The sequence below is a fragment of the Bos mutus genome, chromosome 16 (genome assembly GCF_027580195.1).
Source record: "Bos mutus isolate GX-2022 chromosome 16, NWIPB_WYAK_1.1, whole genome shotgun sequence".
NCBI classification, from domain to species: Eukaryota; Metazoa; Chordata; class Mammalia; order Artiodactyla; family Bovidae; genus Bos; species Bos mutus.
This window is the reverse complement of record NC_091632.1, coordinates 4069051-4092325: the sequence shown is the minus strand read 5'-3', so window position 1 is coordinate 4092325 and position 23275 is coordinate 4069051. Positions and strand designations below refer to the sequence as shown.

The window sequence follows — 23275 nt, the reverse complement described above, 5'->3', positions numbered from 1 at the left end:
GCACTGAGTAGAGCTCTGTGCTATACGGTAGGTTCTCTTTAGTTACCTGTTTTATACATAGCAGTGTATATGTATCAATCCCAGCCTCCCAGTTTATCCCACTCATTTCCCCACTTGGTGTCCATATGTTTGTTCTCTATGTCTCTATCTCTATTTCCACTTTGCAAATAGGTTCATCTGTACCTCATCAACTTTTCTAAATTTAGATGACCTTTACCAAGGAAAGGGCTTCCCTCATAGCTCAGTCAATAAAGAATCTGCCTGCAGTGCAGGAGACCCAGGTTGTATTCCTGGATCAGGAAGATCCCTTGGAGAAGGAAATAGCATCCCACTCCAGTATTGTTGCCTGGAGAATCCCATGGACAGAGGAGCCTGGCGGGCTACAGTCCATGGGGTTACAAGAGTTGGACACAACTGAGTGACTGAACCACCACCAAGCAGTCCCCAGTGCTGAGCTCATTTCACTGGATTTCCCTCTCCTAAATCTTGGCCCTGGAATTTTGCCTGTCTTGTTACCTCTTCAAAACCTTCAGATTGGGGGGTGGGGTGGGATGGGTGGGGTTTTTTTTTTTAATTTCCTGATTTTTGCACCTTTTCTTGAATTCTTCTCATTGTGTTCATCATTCAGTCGTGCCCAACTCTTTGCAACCCCATGGACTGCAGCCCACCAGGCTCCCCTGTCCATGAGATTTTCCAGGCAAGGATACTGGAGTGAGTTGCCATTTCCTTCTCCAGGGGATCTTCCCAACCCAGGGATCAAACCCAGGTCTTCTGCACTCAGGGGAGATTCTTTACCAACTGAGCTACAAGGGAAGCCACACATCTAAAAGCCAGTGGCAATTTTCTTCTTCAGGCAGAACAGACAAAGAGGAAGATTCTTCCACATATTCCCCAGCTCCTCAACAGCTTCAGAAAAACCACCATCTTTTGCCACTGGCAGGAGAGATACACCTACTAGGCATGTCCATGAAGATCGAAAAAGATAACCTAGGCAAAGTGCTTAGAGAATTTTGTAGTAGTCATGTTTCCCGCTTTGTTCCAGCCTCAGTAAAGCTCAGAGCTGAATTTTGATCCTTCTAGCGAGTTATGACTCAGAACCTCATGGCATGTCCTTTGCAGAATAATCTTAGCTCAACATCATTGTATTATCTGTGTTCTGTTTCATCTAGCTTCCTTAAATCTTGTTGTATTACATGTATTCTCATAAGTCACTCTCAATCACTTTGATAGAAAGTGGGACATAAATAAGTAAATAACATACATTAAATAAGAGTGTTTTGAACTGCTATATGCTATACGTGTGACAGAATATTGATATTAGCACAGGCGGAACCACTTCCCTGGGGGAGCAGGACATCAAGGTCCTTTGTCTTTTTAGGCTACTTGTTGACATCCCCGCTAATCCTTCACAGTCTAACTCAAGGATCCCTCCTTCAGAAAGCCTTCCCTCATCTTTCTACATGGAGGTCTTTCCTTGTCATTAAGTCTTATATTGCTGGCAATGACTTGTCCTCACAATCTCACTCTCTTTAAATGCCTCTAACCTGCACAAAAGCTTCCCTGGTACTTCAGTGGTAATGAATCCTCCTGCCAATGTTCAATCCCTGATCTGGGACGATCCCCTGGAGAAGGAAATGGCAACCCACTCCAGTATTCTTGCCTGGGAAACTCTATGGACAGAGGAGCCTGGTGGGCTACATACAGTCCATGGGGGACTCAGTGACTAAACAGCAACAACAACAATCTCCACGAGGCCTAGAAAGAGGAATTACCTCGAACTGAACTGGTTTTGAAGAATTTTACTGATACACAATTGGCAAGCAATAAACTGCACATATTTAAAATGTACAATTTGATAAGCTTTGGCATATGTATACAACTGGAAATCATCACCAAGATGATGAACATATTCATTATAGTTTAACCATTCACTTGTTGGTAGACATTTAGTTGTTTCAAATTTGGGGCTAATAAAAATAAACCTTTCATAAAATGTTTATGTGCAAGTCTTTTCATGAACATATGTTTTCTTTTCTCTTGGATAAATACCTAGGAATGGAATAACTGGGTCATATGGCAGCTGTTTTTTCAGTTTTTTGAGAAACTGCCAAACTATTTTCAACGTGGCTGTATCATTTTACACTCCCAACAGACCATGTAAGTTTGAGTTTCTCCACACCTTCCCCTACCACCTGATATGGTCAATTTTTTTTTAACCGTTCTAATAAGTATGTTGTGGTATCTCACTGTGGTTTTAATTTGTATTTACTTAATGAAAGACAACGTTAAGCATCTTTTCATGTGCTTCTTTTCTACATATATTTATCTTCTTTTGTGTCTGTTCAAATTTTGTGCTCAGTTTTTAATTGGGTTGCTTCCTTAAAATTGAGTTTTGAGTATCCTCTATATTTTTTGGTCACACATTATTATATACAGGGATTTACAAATATTTACTCCCAGACTACGGGCTATCTTTTCATTTTCTTAAGCATCTTTTAAAGGGCAGAAGTGTTTAACTTTAATGAAGTCTAACCTTCCAATTTGGTTTTTTATGGATTCTGCTTTTGGTTTTGTATTTAGGAAATCTTTTTGGCTAACTCAAAATTATGAAGGTTTTTCCCTCAGGTCTTCTTTGAGAAGTTTTAAAATTGTAGATTGTACATTTAGACTGATGATCCATTTTGAGTTAACTTGTATATGTAAAATATAGGTCCAAGTTGATTTTTTTCTATACAATATCCAATTATTTTACCACCATTTCTTGAAAGATCATTCTATCTCCACTAAATTGCCTCTGCACTGTTGTTGAAAATCAGATGTGTAGGTCTTTTTCGGAACTTTTCATTCTACGCTCTATTCATCTATTTTTATACCAGAACCACACTCTCTTGATTGCCATGGCTTTGAAAATTAAAGTGAAGTCACTCAGTAGTGTCTGACTCTTTGCAAACCCATGGACTGTAACTTACCAGGCTCCTCCCTCCATGGGATTCTCCAGGCAATAGTACTGGAGTGGGTTGCCATTTCCTTCTCCAGGGGATCTTCCGACCCAGGGATCGAACCTGGGTCTCCCGCATGCCAGGCAGACGCTTTAACCTCTGAGCCACCAGGGAAGCCCTGCCATGGCTTTATATGTCTTCAAATATAATAATATTAATCCTCCAATTTTGTTCTTTTTCAGTTATTTTGATTATTTTAAGTTTGTTGCATTTTAATATGAATTTTAAAGTGAACTTGTCAGTTTCTACCTTAAAAAAAGGCTACTGAAATTTTTATACTGATTGTATTGAATATATAGATCAATTTGGGGAGAATTAGCATCTTAATAATTATCAAGACCTAAGAATATGGTATATCTCTCCATTATTTATTATTTTTAAATATTTAAATATTTCTTTATTTGCTTGTGCCAGGTCTCTTAGTTGTGGTACAGGGAATCTTCAATCTTCCTTGCAGCATGTGGGATCCAGTGATCCATCCCAGGCACCCTGCACTGGGTGTGTGGCCCATCAGGGAAATTCCTCCATTATTTAGATAATCTTTCATTTTGCCAGCAATGATTTACAGTTTTCAGTATAGAGCTCTTTTACATCTTTTTTTTTTTTTTTTTCAGAAGTCAAAGGTTCTACAAACACTTATGAAAAGAGATCTGATTGAGAAAATATACAACACATTTAAGTTTCATCTCCAGAGAGCACTGAAGTCTGACAGGAGAAATGGGAGCCCTCCTCCTCAAGGCTCAGGACTGAGAATGGTTAACACGTGAAATGACCAGTAAAAATATGCAAAAGTGAGAGGGAAAAGGAAAATAATGCTGCATTGCCCAAAGCAGAGGGGGACGGAATTTTAGAACAAAGAAGAGGCTGGGTGCACAAGTACCAGATGGCTGTTCCTCTCCTTCCCCCAGGTATCTTCCAAAACAGCCCTGAGCTGGAAAGCAGGGAGCCCCACCCCCTCAGCAGGACCTACACACGGCTCTCTTCTCACTGCTCATCTCGCCCAGCTGCCAGTAGACAGGATGAAAAGAGAACCGCTCCACCCCAAGATGTTCCTCTGTGACTGTGGCTTAGGGGATCCTCCTTGAGCTCCTGCCCTTCCAGCCCCGACTCCTTCCTTCTTTGGTTCCACTGGGAAGCTGATTGTGCTTGACAGACTCATCCCACCCCTCCAAACTCAGGCTCCCACTGGTGGCTGAAGGCACTGACATGAGTCCTGGAGAGATCCCCAGGACAGCCACCATCCCTGGGCTCTGGAGGAGGGGGTGGGGGGCGCCATTCCTGGGCACATTTCCTCCATCCTCAGCTCAGGCCCGGGAGTCAGCACTGGCGAGGAAGTGTGTTTGGCAAGGTGCCTTTCAGGACTCTGCCAGCTGTGCAGACATCCCTGAACCCACTCCCTCTCTTCACCCTAACACCCGGCCAGGCCTGGTCCTTCCAGCCAATCCTTCTCCTTTGGCTGCCACTCAGGACCCCAGTCACCTGACCTCATGAGGGTCACAGAAACCATCTTGGGGCGCCCCACCCACCCCCCAGGCCTGAGAAGTCGGCAGAGATGGTGGCCTTGAGACGTCACAGCTGTGGTACAGGGAGGTGAGCAGGGCTGGAGAGAAAAGGGGACACACGTCCCATCTAGGGAAAGGTGTCCAAAGCATGAGCTAAGTGAATGGAAGGAGAGCCAGGGAGCGGCCTCCAGAGAAAATGAGAGAGGATCGGGGCAAGCCTGGAGCCCTGGGCAGGTTTCCCACCACCCTCACCCTGGCGTCTCCGCACCCAGGAGCTCTCAAAATGGCGGGTGGCCATTGCTGTTGTTGGCCCCTCGTTTGTACTTCCGCTTCCGGGTGACCCGGCGCCACCGGCGGTAGGTGTCCTTCCTGCTACAAACAGGTGGGAGGCGAAGAAGGCCGAGGCCTCCTGTCGCTGACATGCTCCTTGACCACCATCTCCTCCGGGGTGACGTATGTCTGCAGGAAGTTGGTGCCTCTCTGCACGTCCTCACCAGGAACTCCCAGAAGTTGCGAGGGGGCAGCAGGTTGGTGGCGTTGAACAATGAAGTGGCTCCTGTCCAGGGAGAAGTCGTGATAGACAGTGAGCCTTGCTGGAATCGTGGAGGATGTCCCCAAACCAGGGCATGAGCACGTTGATGCCCTCGCAGTTCCTCTCCTCCAGTTAGATCTTCCGTCCTCCTCTAGCTCCATGCGAGTGCGGACCCGGAAGGACAGGTAGGACTCCTAGAAGACCCCACAGTGGAAAAAATTGTCTCGGGCCAGCTGAATGAGAAAGAAGGATCTGTAGATGTGGACGGAGGCGAACACCAGGCCCATGAGCGGCAGGTCCATGCCCATGGACAGAGCCCCCTCATCTTGTAGGGATGGTGAGGGGGCCCTCCTCCCAAGGGCTTCTCCCCAGCCAGGGTCAGCAGGATCTCAGCGTCCGGGGTGGGCACCGGGGCAGAGACCAAGGCCGAAGCCTTGTCAGTCTTGCCGGCTTTGATGAGGGCCACCACCGGTTGGAAGCGGATCTTCCACCACGGCTGCGTGGGCCGTGCGTCCGCCTTGCGCCCTCTGTTGGCAGCCACTCTCCTCTCAGCCCCTGTCTGTACCACAGCTCTCTGCAGGCACGGGAAGTTTGGTGCCCTTCTACATATTTTGTTCTTGATTTATCCTCAAGGATTTCCTACTTTTTGATGCTATTGTAAGTAGTATTTTTTAAGAATTTCAAGTTCCAATTGATTGTTGCTGGTATATGGGAATACAACTGATCTTGTATCCTTGTATCCTGCTATCAAACAAAACTTTTTTATTCTACTAGCTTGTTGTAAATCCATTGGATATTTCTCCCTAGATGGGCCTGTAATCTATGCATAAAGACTGACTTCATTTCCAATCTGGGTTATTTTTATTTCTTCTTAAACCAAATTGAGATGTAGTGGTCCTGGAAGTACAGGGACCTGAGCTTTAATGTCAACTCTGCCATAACTCTCTGTGTAACCTTAGGCAAGTCACTTTCCTCTCTGAACCCCAGCTACCCTGTAAAGTAATTTGTAAGTCCTCTCCTATCTCTAATGTTCAAAGAATGTACTCTGAAAGGTATTAGCACTCTGGTTGTAATCCACAGCTTCCTGCCTCCAGGCCTCTGAGTCCTGCCTTCTTCCTGTTAAGCGACTGACTCATTGTGCTCCTGACAGCTGGGCTGAACCAGAGTGTCTGTCACCTGCTTTCCTCCCAGTCTTGCAGTGAATCAGGAGTGGCTCTGTTAGTTCATTCTTTTACCAGTTGTTTTTCTGCTGCCTCCTGTTGACAAGGCCCAATCTGCAGGGTGGGTTATCTATTTTCTAGCAAAAGCCAAAGCTGTTAATTCATGAAAAAATTGGCTGAGGGCCTCAAACATAGAACAGTAGTTTCTTTTTTTTTTTTTTTTACTTTTAAAGACACATTCCATTCGCCTGCTTTTGAATTTAGTCCTCATCAATAATGTAATTTTATACTGTGCTGAAATAAAGTAGGCTTTTTTAACACAGTCCTGTCCTGCAGGAACTTAAGAGTCCTGCAGGGAAATGGTCCATTCATTCTCCATCTGTATGGAAGAGAAACAGGTAGACAAAGTTACACTGGACTATGTTGGAGAAGACCTGAGTCCTTGAAAATAAGAAGTTGGGGCAATCCTAGGGCATGGTAGAAATGAAAGGTTCAGCAGACTTTTTTATTCTTTGAGCCACCCTGCAGCTGGATCTCATTCATAGCTTTAGGAGATCCTCTGCCTTCTGAGCCCACCCCTCCATCAGAGGGAAGCCTTGTCCAATTTCACTGACATCACCTGGGTATTTCCAATTGATATGCTCACCTCAAATTCTGAATCCAAAGCTGGTGACACAGAAACCATACAAACCCCTTCCAGTCATGAAGGCAGCAGCAGCTAGATCTGATCTTCCGAGATAGATTTAGAACATCCAGTTTCTAGAATTCAGAATCATCTGTCCCAACTCTTTCATTTAATTTTGCAGTGTGGAGTAAATGAAGACCAACCAAAAGAGATCAAGCAAAGCTATTTATTCAGAGCTTGTTATAGAAAGAGAGTCAGCCACCATGACACGTTTCTGCAGAGACTCTAAGAATTGGACACAACTGAGCAAATGAACAACAAAAGCCTGCAGAAGTGGGAAATCGTTACAGGAGAAAACAAGGAACTTGTCAGGTATGCCTTAACTGGAGGTTGTTGACACGAGGGGCCGTCAGTAGGCTAACTAGAAGCAGAACATCCTATGTGATTGGTTAAGGACACATTATTTGGCTTTTTCCGGTTCATGCTTGGTTAGAAACAGGGACAAAAATTGAGGAAGTTGCCAGTTTTTAATCAAGTCCTGGCCATTTGAATCCAATGGCTACAAGAGTTATAGTTTGCCTTCATGGGCTGGTTGCTAGAGACTGTGGTCTGATTTCATACCAATCTAACTTACAGATAGCAGACCAGCTCCATAGGCTGCTTACTGCAGATAATGGGTTGGTTTCCTGGGCTGGGTGCTGCAGACTATGGATCAGAGTTCTACTTTTATACAGAGCGTAGCCATTGTCCATCTTTATATGCACTCTCTCAGCAGAAACTGAGGCCCAGAAAAGTAGAGTGGTTCTAAGGTTCTTAATCCAAGGTCTAAGAGCTTAAAGTAATCAGAGCGGACAGGTCAATCCTATCATTTCCAAAGGAACTTATTCTGCTTATTGAGGAGACAAGGTTCAGATGCCTAGAAAAATGAAGTTCAATAAAGATGTTATAGAGGTAAGTGGCACCAGGGAGTTAATAGCTTGGAAGGAAGGCTCATCACTTTCCTCTCCAGGCAGAGCTACTGCTACAGCCAGAGCTTCTACTGACCAAGAGCTCTCAAAGTACTGGGCATTCCAACCAGCTAGCAAAGCGAAGTGGTTAAATGCATGGTTCACTAGGCTGCCATCTGTCTTCATATTTTACCTTCAGAAATATTTGCTGTGAACTTGAACAACTTGAACAAGAGATTTTACCTTTCTGGTCTTTAGTTTCTTCATCCATAAAATGGGAATAACAGCAGCACCTATCTCATCATGCTCTTGTGCAAATTAAATGAATGGACACTTGTAACACACTTAGAACAGTACCTGATACTTAAGATGTGCTTGTACAAGTTATTGTTTATTCTTCACATCAACCCAGCATGATAAGTAGTATAATCCTACTTTTCAGATAAAGAAACTAAGGATAATACTAAAGATAGCTATGTCACTTGTCCAAGATAGTGAGTTTCTGAGTCAGGATTTTCACTCGTATCTCTATGAAGCCCAAACTTATTATTCTTCACTACTGAGCTTCTGAACACAAGATGCCACTGTTGGGAAAGAAGTGGCTTATAGAGTGGGAAGCCATATAGGGCTATGGTATCAGGGTGTCTGCGTTCAACTCTTTGTTCTGCCCGTACACAAATTGCTTATCACCTTTGAACACGTTTTCACTTGCAAACTGGTAATAATAACGTATCTGACAGGTTTAAGGATTAAATAAGATAATGTATGTGAAGTTTCCAGTACAGTGACTGGCACATAAGTACTTAATAAATGACAGCAATGATTTTAATTGTTTAATTTTAATTTAATGAATTGAAAGTGACAATTGCAAACTATTCTTTAGAGTCTGTCCCTTAAAGGCCCACCTTCATGTCCCCAAACTAACTTGACTCTTCACTGCTGTATTCCCCATTGTTGGTACTGTGATAGGTCAAGCGGAGACCAGAAAAATAACTTAGAGGAGGAAATGGGTCCTACAGGGGAGAGGAATAGACAGGTAAGGAGTGGTCACCTGGTAACATGGAATTCCAAAAGACCAAGGCTTCCCATGGCCCAGACTTTCAGAAGAATCAGAAACGCTTCTCAAGAAACAAATGGAGGAACTTCATCCTCAGCTCTGTAGGTCAACCTGAGACATGCCCATCTGAAAGACTCACACTTGGCAGATAAAACTAGCCTCCTCTTTGCCATCACGTATCTCTTGGAGGTAGTAGTGTTAGTCACTCAGTTGTGTCCAGCTGTTTGGAGCCCACCAGGCTCCTCCATCCATGGGATTCTCCAGGCAAGAATACTGGAGTGGTTTGCAATTTCCTTCTCCAGGGGATCTTCCTGACTCAGGAATTGAACCTGGGTCTCCAACACTGCAAGCAGACTCTTTACCATCTGAGCCACCAGGGAAGCCCTCTCTTGGAGGTATTGGTTCTCATTTTACACTGAGTTCAGTGAATTCTCCTTCTCAACTATTCCTTGAGAGCCAAGGCTGAGTTGTTTGTCAGACTGGTCAGGGAAACCAGGGGAGGGGCAACAAGAAATTCTGATAGAAGAAGGGTGATCATAATGAGGAATATAAAAGCAGAAAATGCCCTGTTTTAAAGGAATGTAAAGAACCATTTCTTCCATCACCCTGAAACGTTGTTTTCCAGAAGAAGAAATTAAATTCCAAGAAGGTTAAGTTTTACAGCCCAAACCACTCAGGTAATGAGAGGTGAATCATGACTTGAATCCAATAAAAAAAAGATGTAGAAAAAACATACCTAAATATTTCAGACTTGTTATCTGTGGGTGATAAGATTATGAGTGATTTTAATTTTCTTTTCTATACTTCTTTGTATTTTCCAAATTTTCTCCACTGGGTAGTTGTCACTTAATAATGAGGAAAAGTAAAGTTCTTTAAGTTTCATCAGGACCTGGGATAAGGGTTGGGAGCAGAAACAGCAAAGCTCACTATAGAAGCATTAGTCTGCTGTTTCTGAAACTGAGCAAGGTAAACTGCTAAGCTGAGATGCAGCTCAGATTGAGCTGGACAGGGAGGAGGCAAGCAGCCCAGGCCAGAGTTTTGGCTCCTTCGAGCCCAGGGAAGCTCAGCATGAAAGGGGCCTAGACCGAGAACACCAACTTAGTAGTTGGTTCCAAACACAAAGACTTGATCCAAGAATAACCTAGACTGTGGCGCTGGCCAGAATCCAAAATGGAAAGGCCTTCAAAGAGGCGTACGCACCTCCCTAGGCAGGACACTTTGCACCTATGTCTTCTTAACCCTTATAATAGAACCTCCTGCTCATTGTAATTTGTGTTGCAAGTAAGACCTCTGACACAAAAGTATGAGAGCCTGAAATGAGGGAGAAAGCAGGAGCACAGAGAAGACTGCTCAGTGCCAGGGAGAAAGAAGCAGGGAGGGCTGATGCCCCTCATCCCCGTACAGCCCCTTCGTGTGGAGGAATCAGAGCTGTGGGTGATTTGGCAGACCCACAGCTCTGGGGTGGGTGTGGCAGCAGTGGGGTGGAGGTGTGTTTGGCAGCAGAGAGAAGGCCTAGGTTCCCACTGGCAACTTCCTGCCCCAAAGGAGTACAAGGTCCCTAGGTCATATAAGACTCAAGCCCATCCCTTTAGAAACTCATCCCAATCAAGCTCAATCCCAGTGGAAGCCATTGTTTCCACTCCTGATGCATTCTCAAACTCCAAGCAGATATTATACAAAGAAAACTTTATTTGTAAAAATATATCCTGGCCACATAGGCTTCCATAGCTGGAAGAGACACAAGTCTGGGGTCTAGGAGTTGAGTGGGGTGGTCAGTAATTGTAACACAAGCCTATAATCTTACATCAAAATTCCTTCTTCCACAACCCACACTTAGTAGCCATTAGTTCAGTTTTAAATATCTCACAGAACACTGGTGGTCAGTAAATATATCCTTAATTTAATAAAATTCTAGCCACTCCTCTAGAACTTAGAGAGTTTGTTCACTCTATGAAAAACCTGCTCTAGTCAGCTTATAAATCTGTGAGTTGTTTTTAAAAAGTCTCATTTTCAAATAGAAAAATAAATAAGTTAAATAGAAAAATAAATAAATACATTAACTAATAAATACAACCAACAGTAGAAAAGATCTTACTAAAATCTTATAAAACCATGATCCAGGTTAAGAGTTCAGTTCTGTTTAGTCACTCTGACTAAACCGTCCTGTCCAACTCTCTGTGAGCCCACGGACTGCAGCATGCCAGGCTTCCCTGTCCATCATCGACTCCCTGAGCTTGCTCAAACTCATGCCCATCAAGTCAGTGATGCCATCCAACCATCTCATTCTCTGCCATCCCCTTCTCCTTTCTGCCTTCAATCTTTCCCAGCATCAGGGTCTTTTTAGATGAGTCAGTTCTTCCCATCAGGTGGCCAAAGTACTGGAGTTTCAGCTTCAGGATCAGTCCTTCCAATGAATATTCAGGACTGATTTCCTGTAGGATAGACTGGTTGGATCTCCTTGCAGTCCAAAGGACTTTCAAAAGTCTTCTCCAACACCACAGTTCAAAAGCATCAATTCTTCGGTGCTCAGCTTTCTTTATAGTCCAACTCTCACATCCATACATGACTACTGGAAAAGCCATAGTTTTGACTATGTAGACTTTGTTGGCAAAGTAATGTCTCTGCTTTTTAATATGCTGTCTAGGTTGGTCATAGCTTTTCTTCCAAGAAGTAACTGTCTTTTAATTTCAAGGCTGCAGTCACCATCTGCAGTGATTTTAGAGCCCCAAAAATAAAGTCTCTTGCTGTTTCCATTGTTTCCCCATCTATTTGCCATGAAGTGATGGCACCGGATGCCATGATCTTAGTTTTCTGAATGTTGAGTTTTAAGCCAACGTTTTCACTCTCCTCTTGCACTTTCATCAAGAGGCCCTTTAGTTCTTCTTCACTTTCTGCCATAAGGGTGGTGTCATCTGCATATCTGAGGTTATTGATATTTCTCCTGGCAGTCTTGATTCCAGCTTGTGGTTCAGCCAGCCTGGCATTTCGCATGATAAACTCTACAAATAAGTTAAATAAACAGGATGACAATATACAACCTTGACATACTTCTTTCCTATTTGGAACCAGTCTGTTGTTCCATGTCCAGTTCTAACTGTTGCTTCTTGGCCTGCATACAGATTTCTCAGGAGGCAGGTAAGGTGGTCTGGTATTCCCATCTCTGTAAGAATTTTTCAGTTTGTTGTGATCTACACAGTCAAAGGCTTTGGTGTAGTCAATAAAGCAGAAGTAAATGTTTCTCTGAAACTCTCTTGCTTTTTCGATGATCCAGAGGATGTTGGCAATTTGATCTATGGTTCCTCTGCCTTTACTAAATCCAGCTTGAACATCTGGAAGTTCTTGGTTCATGTACTGTTGAAGACTGGAGAATTTTGAGCATTACTTTGTTAACATGTGAGATGAGTGCAGTTGTGCAGTAGTTTGAACATTCTCTGGCATTGTGTTTCTTTAATTAAGAGTAGAAACACTAATAACCACAATAAGGAAACAAATAATAAATAAATAATGGACATGGTCACCAGCACTAAATTACACAACAAAGAGACAGTGGTTCGGGGTCGTACTTCCATGGGTCCTGAGGGCTGAGCCCAGAATACTCTCAGCAGCATCACTTTCATCCTAGTCTGCCTCTTCCATCCATTGCAAGAGAATGTCTAGCTCCCCCAAAGCCTTCACCACCACTGCCTGAGGCGGAAGCTGGAAGACACAAAGTAAAGAGGTGAGCAACTCATAGAGACAACATGGGCTCCAAGTTCAATCCTCTCCTTTCACTGGTAGGTCTGTCAGGGATTATAAATGGAGCGTATTTTCAAAATGAAGAGCTTGAAAGACATTATGGAACCTCAAGATCTCACAAGAGGGAAAATCACGGAGTCTAGTCACACTAGCGGAGAAGGCAATGGCAACCCACTCCAGTACTCTTGCCTGGAAAATGCCGTGGACAGCGGAGCCTGGTGGGCTGCCGTCTATGGGGTCGCTAAGAGTCAGACACGACTGAAGTGACTTAGCAGCAGCAGCAGCAGTCACACTAGTCTTATATAGGGAAACTAAGGCCCAGAAGAGCAGCAGAATTGGGACTACAACCCAAGCCTCTTGAATCACAGAGAGTAAAGCTGCTTTTAAAAGAAAGATATGTGTTTCTGTGTGTGTGTGTGTTTAGGGATTGCCTACTGTGCATCCTCCCACTGAACAAATATTTACTGTGCTAAGCACTGGACTGGCTAGGGATTCAGGGATAAATGGCACCATCACTACCCACAGGGAATTCACAGTCATGTAAAGGAGACAAGCAGAAGCAGGCAATTAAAATGCAGTGTGGTGAATAACTGCCGGGGTCCCCTCAGGACGACAGGGAGGCACTTAACTCTCAGAGAAGTAGCCAGTGCCTTCCTGGAGGTGATACCTAGGCTGAGTCTTAAAGGATGAGTAGGTGATACTTAGGCTGAGTCCTAAAGGATGAGTAGGTGATACCTAGGCTGAGTCCTAAAGGATGAGTAGAGTGTGCAGCAAACAAACTCCAGTCTTCCTGACAGAGATGCGAAGGCTTTGAGGTGAGAAAGAGCATGGCAAAGTCATGTGAAATGGTGAATGACTGTTTCTGAAGGGATGTATATGTGTGTGAAGGCTTCCCCCGTGGCCCAGTAGTAAAGATTCTGCCTGCAATGCAAGAGACGCAGGAGATGAGGGTTCCATCCCTGGGTCAGGAAGACCGCCTAGAGAAGGGCTTGGCAACCCACTCAGGTATTCTTGCCTGGAGAATCCCATGGACAGAGGAGCCTGGTGGGCTACAGTCCACAGGGTCGCAAAGAGTCGGACACGACTGAAGCAACTTAGCATGCACACGTGTGTGTGTGAATGTGGAAAATTAATGCCTCTAATCTGTGAAACTGAAAGGTCCAGATGTCTCCGGGGTGACTTGATGAAATCACAGCTATTCCTTCTTGATTCCCAGAGCGTCTTCCAGAGACAGCACCCTTCTAAAGCCTGCATGGATATCCCCTGGGATACCCATTAAAGCAGATGGATAGTCCATGTGCCCTCAGAGGGCCACTAGGATTTCTTCGAGTATGAATGTCCATCCCACCCATCTATGATATCATTTCTGAAAACACACTCATCCCAACCAAGGCCAAAATTGCATATACCTCTTCGAAGTGACTCAGAATCTGGCTGTATTTCTCCTTTGCTTCTTCCCCACAAGGGCATGACATATGGGCATGCTGAAAAGAATACCAAAGAATGATAGATGTTATTAAAGATTGCAATCTTCTGCCATTGACATGAAATAGGTAGGAGTTCTGTTCTTTCCACCTGTAGAAATCTTTTCATACTTCTTTATTTGGGATCACTAAAGTGTACATCAGCTAGAAAAGGAAGCCAGCGTTTTACGCTCAAATATAGAGCTCGTTGCTTCTGTTCAGAAACAGGCAGCACTGAAGGAGTTTGTGAGCGTTGTGTCCCTTCTGGCCTGCACCCCTGTTCTAATCTATTTCCCTCCCAGAGAGCATCATGGGAAGAGCGAATTGGGTTCTGAGGTCCTATCTTGAGGTTGAGTCTGGTGGTCTGCTGATTAGCTGCCTGGGCTCAGGATGCCCTAAAACACCATAGGATAACTCACAGAAGAACCATGATTTCATTCACATATAGTGATGATTGTTGGTGACATCAAAGAGCCAGCACTTTATAGTTCTTTAGACATTTTGCATAGAGCATGTATCCAAAAGTCAATATAACTGAGTTCTTATTACCTAGTCACATAGCTCAACACAGATTAATTTAGAACTCTCGAACTCAGTTTTTCCATCCATTAAATGGGTCTAAGATGAGCCTGATTGCTAAGTTATGTGCTGAGGTGGATCCTTTTACCCAAGACCCATACTCACACACAGCCGAAGGTCCTTCTTGATGGTGAGAAGAGAGTTGGCAAGACGGCTGACCTTCCGGAAGATATGGTGGTCAGGGGGTTGATAGTTTTTGAATACCCTGTCCAGGTAAAGTCTCAGTATATGATGGAGGAGGCAGCACTGATCTGCAGGCTACAAAGAAGACTGGTGTATTGGTGAGGGCAGGGTGTCCAGGGACAAGGTCGATGAAGATGCCCCCAATTCATATTTCCTCCCAGAATTCATATGGACCAAACACATACCTTTGTGCCTTGCAAAGACTGAGTCTTCCTCAAGATTCTGACGTCAATGATTTCATCTTTGGCTTGCTAAACAGAAAAGGGCAAGGTAAGAAAGTACAGGTCAGTGACTCCCACCAGGATCCTAGACATCAAGATCTCCCACCCGCTCCGTGCCATGGCCCAGTGGGCAGAATCCCTCTCCAAAAACACTTTTACATTATGAACTATAGATACTTCCTGGCAACATATCCTCCTGGTAAGGAGCCCCCAACCTGCTTCTTTTTGTGACCACCCTGATGGAGGACAGATAAGTAGAAAAGTGGGGAAGCAGTCACAAGATGAAAGGTGGGGTGCCTCCCTCACATACCACACTGTCCCGAATCTCTGAAAATCCACTTCGAATGCCCTGAAGATTTGTGGTGATCACACAGCTTCCCAAATGCAGTGTTTTCAGCCCAGCAGAAGGTGTCCAGAAGAGATAAAACACAGCAGAAAGAAGGCAGAGGGGAAGACCAGAACCTCTCATCTTGTGCCAGAATCTGGAGACCACAGGAGCTAAGAATTCAAAGGGAAGAGCATGACTTACCGATTTCCCCATCCCATCCCTTAATAAGCCAATGCCACCACTAAGGACTTCTCTCTCCCATCCCCCATGCCCCTCAAGAAACTTAATAGCTTCATCTGACTTCAGATGGTCTGGTCCATTCATTCAACTTACTAAGAAAGACTGTGAGCCTCCCAGAAGAGACACCTTCAGGTGCCTGTTCAGAGCCTGCCTGTGGGTTGGTGCTACAGGTCCTGGTTCCTTTATTTTGTTCCCCTCCCAGCCCCATCGTCATTGCCCAGCAGGTAAAGCCTGGGGCAGCAGGCACTTGCAGTGAGTAGACACAGGACGACATCTCAGGGATAATGTCAAAACATGTTTTGGCGAATTGACGTATATAGTTTTCCTTTCCAGAATGCCAGTGTAACTCACCCTTCTCCTCCCCTTAGACCTACAGAGGAACTGGGGGAAAACAACCACACAGAAGCTGTTCCTGAGCCACCAAAAGCATTTGAGGGAAACTGTCTAGATTTTCATGGCCGTCCCCAGGGCAGAGGAACTTAGCTCTACTTGACATTTGTCTGAGATCAAGTTGATTGTTTGGGGACGGTAGACTTATTTCAGCCCAGAAGCCAGGTGGAAAGTCAATGATTTCATAATAATCCTGCCAGGGAAAGACAAGTTCTGTTGGGCAATCAGCCTAATTCCACCTAACACCTCTCCACCCTCTGGGGGTGGCTGGACTCCACTGTGCCCTCTGCAGGAAGACTGTAGTCAGGCACACCTGGGCCTCATCCAAGAGTATAAGCTTTCCTAACCTTGTAATTCAGGTTCAAGATCAAGAAAGCATTCCCAAGAGAAAGCGGAAAAAGGCGGGAAGGAACTCATTTCTTCTTGGGGCAAAGCTTGCTCTATAAGAGGGCATTTTATAGTACTTGCTGAGTGTTAAGATAAAATAATAATGGGCTGAGATTAGGAAGAGGAGAGTGAAGCACTCATCTCAGGCACAAAACTTGAGGGGGCAAAAGTCTCTTTAATCAAGATAAAGAATGTTTTAATGCAGTAGCAAAATTAACAACAACAACAAAAAATCCATGGTGAGCAAAGACCGACAATTTAAATAAAGACAGAATCTGACAGTGCCATGCCGAGCCATCCAGGACATGGATGGAATCCAGGACAACAGGGAAGATGAGTACTGATACCTGTCTGTGCCGTGCTTAGTCTCTCAGGCATGTCTGACTCTTTGCAGCCCCATGGACTGTAGCCCACCAGGCTCCTCTGTCCATGGGGATTCTCCAGGCAAAAATACTGCAGTGGGTTGCCATGCCCTCCTCCAGGGCATCTTTCCAACCCAGGGATCAAACCGAGGCCTCCTGCATCACAGGCAGATTCTTTACTGACTGAGCCACCAGTGAAGCTCAAGAATCCTGGAAAGGGTATAGCCTACCCCATCTCCAGGGGATCTTCCTGACCCAGGAATTGAACCGGGGTCTCCTGCATTGCAGACAAATTCTTTACCAGCTGAGCTAAACAGGGAAGCGCTCATATCTATCTATATATGATCTATCGAGCCATTTATATATGTTTATCATCCATCTATACCTATCTATGTATCTATATCTGTGTCTATGTTTCTGTGTACCGATAGTGATTAATTTTTCCCAGAAATATATGATGAAAATATCAATGATGAGTTTCTTCCCTTAAAACCAGAAAAGTAAAATTATAATAAATTGTGTTTGGAACATAAATAACATATTTAAGCTTAAAAATAATGTGAGTTGTAATACAATTACTTTTCAAATTTTCAAGAATTTTCCACTACCTTAATATCTTGAAAAAATAACATACACAAAATAATAAAAGCGTATGTATAGGCGTGTACATCTTTACCCTTTACCTTAGGCTCCAGTGTGGCTTGGCACAGCAATAATAATCATGATTGCTTGTTGATATTCTCCTATGTGCCAAGCAATAGGCTTGGTATAATTTACTTCATGTTCACTTGGGATACTGCCACATACAGGAAAAGGGGATAAGCAAACTAAACCCCAAAGTATCAGAGAGAACTCTGGGTTAGAAAACAGTCCAAATGTGTGCTCTACAAATCTCCATCAATGTAGGTTATCCCAGTTTTCCCAAGACTGAGGGAGGTCCAGGACATTGGACTTTCACTGGAAATGTCACAGGTAAATCTGGGAGTTACTTACTCTCCATCTATGTGACCTTGGACTAGTTGACACACCTCTTTAAGTTTTCTTTTCTTAGCCCCAAAATGGTGATAATTCAATTTACCCCAGAAACTTGTTTAGACTTTTAAACAAATGATGCATGATTTGTGGATCACACCCACTCCAGTCCTCCTGCCCGAAAAACCCCATGGGCGGAGGAGCCTGGTGGGCTGTGGTCCATGGGGTCGCTGAGGGTTGGACATGACTGAGCGTCTTCACTTTCACTTTTCACTTTCATGCACTGGAGAAGGAAATGGCAACCCACTCCAGTACTCTTGCCTGAAAAATCCCATGGGCGGAGGAGCCTGGTAGGCTGTGGTCCATGGGGTCGCTGAGGGTTGGACATGACTGAGCGTCTTCACTTTCACTTTTCACTTTCATGCACTGGAGAAGGAAATGGCAACCCACTCCAGTACTCTTGCCTGGAAAATCCCATGGACGGAGGAGCCTGGTGGGCTGTGGTCCATGGGGTCGCTGAGGGTTGGACATGACTGAGCGTCTTCACTTTCACTTTTCACTTTCATGCACTGGAGAAAGAAATGGCAACCCACTCCAGTGTTCTTGCCTGGAGAATCCCAGGGACGGGGGAGCCTGGTGGGCTGCCGTCTATGGGGTCGCAAAGAGTCGGAAACGACTAAAGTGACTTAGCAGCAGCAGCAATGAGTGATCAGTTCTTTTCAAAAAGATTTGGATCAAATCATTCAAATAGAGAATGATGTTGGTTGCCTTGAACATAGTAGATGTGTGGTAAATTGATCAGCATGTATTAAGTACCCACTATCTTGAATGTCATACTAGGTACTGGACTACAAAGATAAACCTGACAACTCTCTATCCTCCAAGATATTTTGTCCTAATGAAAAGGACTCCTTTGGACATGGCCTTGGACACACCTAGGTAGATGACTGGGAAAACTGGACTTATCTCTAGAACCATGTGAATTGTGTAGAGAGAGGGCGCTCTCTTACCTGAGTTCAGGAAGGGCTGCTGTCTGCAATCTCCTAGGAGTCTGTCTCAAGCTAAGGGGCTTCCAACTGTGTATATATAACTTCAGTACTCTTGCCTGGAAAATCCCATGGGCAGAGGAGCCTGGTAGGCTGCAGTCCATGGGTTCGCTAAGAGTTGGACACGACTGAGCGACTTCCCTTTCCCTTTTCACTTTCACGCATTGGAGAAGGAAATGACAGCCCACTCCAGTGTTCTTGCCTTGAGAATCCCAGGGATGGGGGAGCCTGGTGGGCTTCTGTCTGTGGGGTCACACAGAGTCGGACACGACTGAAGCGACTTAGCAGCAGCAGCAGCAACAAGTCACATGAAGGAAGTCAGCTCCAGCAGGTGAGGGCTAAAACTCCCTTGGAATTTCTCTGGTGACAGTGTACTTCCTCCCAGCCTGAGGCAGTTTAATTGCAGGCTGGATTACCTCAACACCTTCCTCCACTAAGAAGCACTTCTTGGGGATTACTTGTTATAGTTATTAGTTAAAGGATACCTCTTTCTTTCTGGCTCCCTCCCAGAAGGAAGGTAAAATGGTAATCAGGACAGAAAAGATCCCTGAATTACAGAACTGAAAGAGAATTCCAAGAGGTGCTTTTCCCCCTCCTCTACACCTCCTCTACACCCCCTCCTCTAAACCAGGCATCCTAACCAGGTTTCTCCCTGACTCCAACACTGTGGACTCACTCCTCCTGTTTTATTTTGCCTTTGCTTTTCCCACCATTTCTCTCTAAAAATGGTTACCCTATTTTCCCTCCATTTGTCATTGAAGAGTGGACCCCAATTCTTTATTCCTAAACTACATTGGCCCAAAGCAATCTCTCTCTTCTCTGACTTCCAATAGCAGATTTTTCTTTGGCATGTGAGAATCTAATGTTGCCCTCCGTGACAAGGACTAATCCATCAGGCAGGACCACACATCTAGGCAAAATTAAATTAAGGCACATGAGATTAACCCTCCAACAATGCTTTGAAAACTCTCAAAATGGTAGAAAGATAATATATTCCTTTGCAACTTTTTTTCCTATTCAATATCTAAGACTCTGAAGTACTGTATTTAAGTCTAGAGATTCCATAGTTAGCAGGAAGACTTTGGCATGTTGTTTTGTCTTTCTGGATTTCAGTTTGTAAATTGAGAGCAATGGAATAGATAATGTATAAGACCTTTTCCGATTCTGACATTCAATGTCACTATGATGCTTGGCTCATCTATCTTTGATCAGAACACTCCTTTTAATGTCTTCCTAAAGTTCTTTGAAAATGAAGACTATAACTTTCATTGTAAGGCTTGATAAATGTTGAAAGCATGTGTGAATATCTAAATATCTCTTGAGTGTATGCCTGTTTTTCCATCCTTGTTGCTAAGTAAACAATTTCTCATCCATACCTGTGATTGAAGTAAAATTGAGAAACATGGTCTAACAAGATATTCAGGAAATATAAGCTGTACTCCTGCCAGTCAATTCCTCTCCATTAACCATGAAGAACCCAGTTGTTTTGTTCTAAGTTACCTGTAATGATTAAGTCAACTTAGTTATTCACGTGCAATCTCAACCGACTTTAATAGTGGAGTCTGTCCTTTTCCTATATCAGAATACATTATTCTTTTAAAAATCTAATCAATAGAGCCCATCCTGCACTCTGTACAAACACCAATTCAATTTACCTGCTATTAAAAAAAACTTCCTCTGCCTCACCCTAACCTTTTCTCTCTCTCTACACCACCACTTACCAAGGCAAAATTTATCCCTTCTTCCCACCTGTGGAGCTTACCTTTATTTTGTATACCTCTTTTGTAGTTAGGACAGTGAATTGAAATTTTTTGGTTATATATTTGTATCTCCCACGAGCTTGAGAGCACCTTGTTCAGCTTCATGGTCCCAGTACCCAATGGCTCCTGGAAAGTGCTCAGCAAAGGTGCCTACTGTATAGCCCAAGGAACTTGATGACTATTGAATTAACATTGATTTCAAGTTATTCTTTCTTTATTCTGTAGCCTAAAACCACAGGATCTCAGGCTTAGCTGAACCTGAAAATGGAGACTTACAAATTAATCAGTAATTACCAAACAGCCTAAAATTAGACTGAGAGAGGAGGATGGGGACACAAGAATGAAAGATAAGCTGGTTGGAGGGTAGAAGCAAAATTAGATATGTTAAGGAGTTGACACTTTATCCAAAAGCAAGGTGTTACAAGGGCTTTCAGCAAGGAGCAATTAAATTAGAGAGACACTAGAAAATCGACTTCAGGGAGGTAAAACTGTAGACAGGGAATGCAGCCACTGAAGTGCTCCCAGAGAGATTTCACTGTGGCTTCAACCAGTAGCAGCAGCAGAGAGAGAGATGTGGATGGACTTGAGGGAATTTAAATACATTTAAAAAAAATCTGGAGGCTGATTAAATGTGTAGTTTAGGGCAAAGGGGAGTCAAGGATAGTAAAAATTGGGCTAGGCTGAACCATATCCGATTTCCATCTGTGTAGGTCAAGATGGTCTGATATTACAAGTGAACTTATCTATGAAAGCGAAACAGACTCACAGAGAGAACAGACTCGGTTGTCAAGGAGGAAGAGGGACTATACTGACTTGCTTTGCTGTATACCAGAAACCAACACAACATTGTGAATCAACTATATGGCGATAAAAGAAATTAAAAATAAAAAAAGACTGGTCTGATATGGGCCTTGTCACATGATTCGATCAAATATTATTATAATGATAATATATAGAGAGTATCCTAAGCCTAGTACCTGGACTGACATATTAAATACTGTAGACATTATAATCATAATATATAATATGTATTATGTATAAACTAATACATGTAAACTGATTCTCGTGTTCAGTTCAGTTCAGTCGTTCAGTGGCGTCCGGCTCTTTGCGACCCCATGAATCACAGCACGCCAGGCCTCCCTGTCCATCACCAACTCCCAGAGTTCACTCAGACTCACGTCCATCCAGTCAGTGATGCCATCCAGACATCTCATCCTCTGTCGGCCCCTTCTCCTCCTGCCCCCAATCCCTCCCAGCATCAGAGTCTTTTCCAATGAGTCAACTCTTCGCATGAGGTGGCCAAAGTACTGGAGTTTCAGCTTCAGCATCATTCCTTCCAAAGAAATCCCAGGGCTGATCTCCTTCAGAATGGACTGGTTGGATCTCCTTGCAGTCCAAGGGACTCTCAAGAGTCTTCTCCAACACCACAGTTCAAAAGCATCAATGAAATATAAGCTTTTTGAGGTTAAGAATTTTGTCTGCCTTATCTACTGCTGTGTTACAAATGCCTAGAATAGGGCCCAGTTCATAGTAAGCATTTAATAAATGTGTGTTGAATAAATTATTATCTCTTTGAGGTAGGTCTTATAACCCAACTTTCTGATGAAGAAACTTAAGCTTAGAAATTAAGAGGTTTTCCCAAGTTGCCCCAGCCAGTGAATGGCAGGACTTACTCAAAAAGCAGCATATTTTTCTACTGTTATTACTGATGTGAGGATACTAAGGCCCAGGGAGTCAACATGGCGATGAAGGAGAAAGTTGGTGACAGAATGGAGACATTGACCTAATTGAAATTTATTACTCTTTGCATTAAATTGTGTGTTCTTAGGAACAAGGGGCTCAGGAAGAGTGGTGGGAACATGCCAGGGTACAGGATCCCCAGTTCTACTTCTGGCCCCGTGTACAAGGGAGAGACCTGACATGATGTCCAGTTGAAAGAACAGACCACCCATCTTATCTGTCTGAGAACAATCCACAAAAACCATTTTTCTCACTCTAGCACTCCCCATCATCCCTCCCAGGATTCCTGAATCACTGGGATAATTCCGTTCTATCATAGGCAATGCCAGCTGCTTAAGGACCCATTTCATAGGAAATAAACAGGATGGGTGTTGTTACTGAGTTTGTGAAGCAAGCAAGGAACTGTTGCAACTCACTCTCAAGTCCTGAAATCAGAAGGTTTTCAAATTTCCCAATATAATGAAATTCAGTTTTTCTTGGAGCATTTATTTTTAATCATACCATTCTAGAATATGTTGATTCGGTACTACAAATGATTGCTGGAAATAATTGCAAATTATTCCCACACCTTCTGTAACATGACCTACTCAAGTTGTAACAAAAATTACTACAAAGTTGGACAAAAGTGAAATAGGGTTTTATTGTCTCTTCCCTTTGCAAGCTGACCCCTGCCTGCTGATATAATCCTAGAACCTTTAGAGAAGACAGTGGCCTGCAATGCAAGCATTTCATCATTTAATTTGGGGGGAACCCAGGGGGACCCCTGCCACAATATGACTCCTAGAGTATTAGAGCTAGAAGCGACTTCAAGTGCATCTAGTCCAATTCCTTCATTCCACAAATGGGGAAACTGTGGTTCAGAGTGGTTAAGTAACTTGCCCAAGGTCACTTAGCTGGTAAAAGATGTAAGCAGTGGAATCAATCACGTATTCTTTCCAATAAATAACACTTTTAACCCGTTGTGAACAGTAGGTAGCATCCCTTGAAAATGAGAGAAGCTTTCCTATCACAATTCTGGCAGAAGAAATAAATTTTCTATGGAAAGAA

General features: G+C 43.7%; 1 protein-coding gene and 1 pseudogene across 1 annotated transcript; both read right to left on the bottom strand.

Moving 5' to 3' along the window:
* Positions 1-3955: 3955 nt before the first annotated feature.
* On the bottom strand, positions 3956-8676 carry LOC102273787 (integral membrane protein 2C pseudogene; annotated as a pseudogene).
* A 3764-nt stretch (positions 8677-12440) lies between these two features.
* Positions 12441-15472, bottom strand: IL20 (interleukin 20). Its single transcript, XM_005891661.2, has 5 exons — positions 15314-15472; positions 14968-15033; positions 14705-14857; positions 13967-14041; positions 12441-12518 (listed from the first exon to the last, which is right to left on the bottom strand). The coding sequence occupies exons 1-5, from the start codon at positions 15470-15472 to the stop codon at positions 12441-12443; spliced, it is 531 nt and encodes a 176-aa protein (XP_005891723.1).
* Positions 15473-23275: the final 7803 nt, after the last annotated feature.

Excerpts from the sequence above, each read along its gene's own strand:
- IL20 (XM_005891661.2), bottom strand. The coding sequence starts at position 15,472 with ATGAGAGGTTCTGGTCTTCCCCTCTGCCTTCTTTCTGCTGTGTTTTAT. Across the intron at positions 14,858-14,967 it reads AGTCTTTGCAAGGCACAAAG|CCTGCAGATCAGTGCTGCCT; the intron begins GTATGTGTTTGG and ends TCTTCTTTGTAG. Across the intron at positions 12,519-13,966 it reads TTCTGAGTCACTTCGAAGAG|CTTCCGCCTCAGGCAGTGGT; the intron begins GTATATGCAATT and ends TGTGTCTTCCAG.